We start from the raw sequence: 737 nt of genomic DNA, 5'->3' as shown, positions 1-737 counted from the left end.
GGCCACTGCACTCCAGTCTGGGCGACAGAGTGAGACTCCAACTCAAAAAAAAAAAAAGAATGTCTGCTCCAGGCGCACTGCCTTCCTCTTTCCTTTCTGCTGTTGAGCTCCAAGTCCTAAGAGGACAGCCTGTTCCTGAGTCCTCAGGAAGGGAGTCCTCAACCCTCAGTTTGTGTGTTTGAGGAGGGGTCTCTTTCCCTCTCCTTGAGCCCATTCCCCAAGGCTGCAGACTTGCCTTTTTAACATCCCCTGAGTCCCTCTTATTGCAGCATCATTCTTATGGAAGCCACCTCATCCACCTAAAGGTTGCCACTGTCCCCTAGTCTGGCCCCTACCTTCCCCATGTCCTCTTCCCTCCCCTCACCTGGACAAGGACCCAGTGGAAGGCACTGGTTTGAGGCCAGGGCTGTGTGTATTTCAGGCCACGGACAAGCGGAAGGCACTGGAGGAGACTATGGCCTTCACCACCCAGGCGCTGGCCAGCGTGGCCTACCAGGTGGGCAACCTGGCAGGGCATACGCTGCGCATGCTGGACCTGCAGGGGGCCGCCCTGCGGCAGGTGGAAGCCCGGGTGAACATTCTGGGCCAGGTAAGGGATGCAGAGAGGCATCTTGCATCGGATCTCAACCCGTCAGTTCCGCTCAGACATTTTCTGCAGCAAAAGCTCCTTGCTGACTGGGAGCAGTGGCTCACGCCTATAATCCCAGCACTTTGGGAGGCCGAGGTGAGAGGACTGC

At 57.3% G+C, this 737-nt stretch overlaps 1 protein-coding gene across 1 annotated transcript in view; it reads left to right on the top strand.

The window, feature by feature from the left end:
* ABI3 (ABI family member 3) overlaps positions 1-737 on the top strand; it is an 11,696-nt gene that overhangs the window by 6,215 nt on the left and 4,744 nt on the right. The window contains exon 2 of the mRNA XM_021715307.1: positions 422-589. Coding sequence (XP_021570982.1) covers positions 422-589 — 168 coding nt within the window. The remainder of the gene's footprint in view (positions 1-421; positions 590-737) is intronic.

The sequence above is a fragment of the Carlito syrichta genome, unplaced genomic scaffold (assembly GCF_000164805.1).
Source record: "Carlito syrichta isolate Samal-C Ts95f unplaced genomic scaffold, Tarsius_syrichta-2.0.1 Scaffold306978, whole genome shotgun sequence".
Taxonomy (NCBI): Eukaryota; Metazoa; Chordata; class Mammalia; order Primates; family Tarsiidae; genus Carlito; species Carlito syrichta.
The sequence above is the reverse complement of the archived record's forward strand: the minus strand, read 5'-3'. Positions and strand labels throughout refer to the sequence as shown.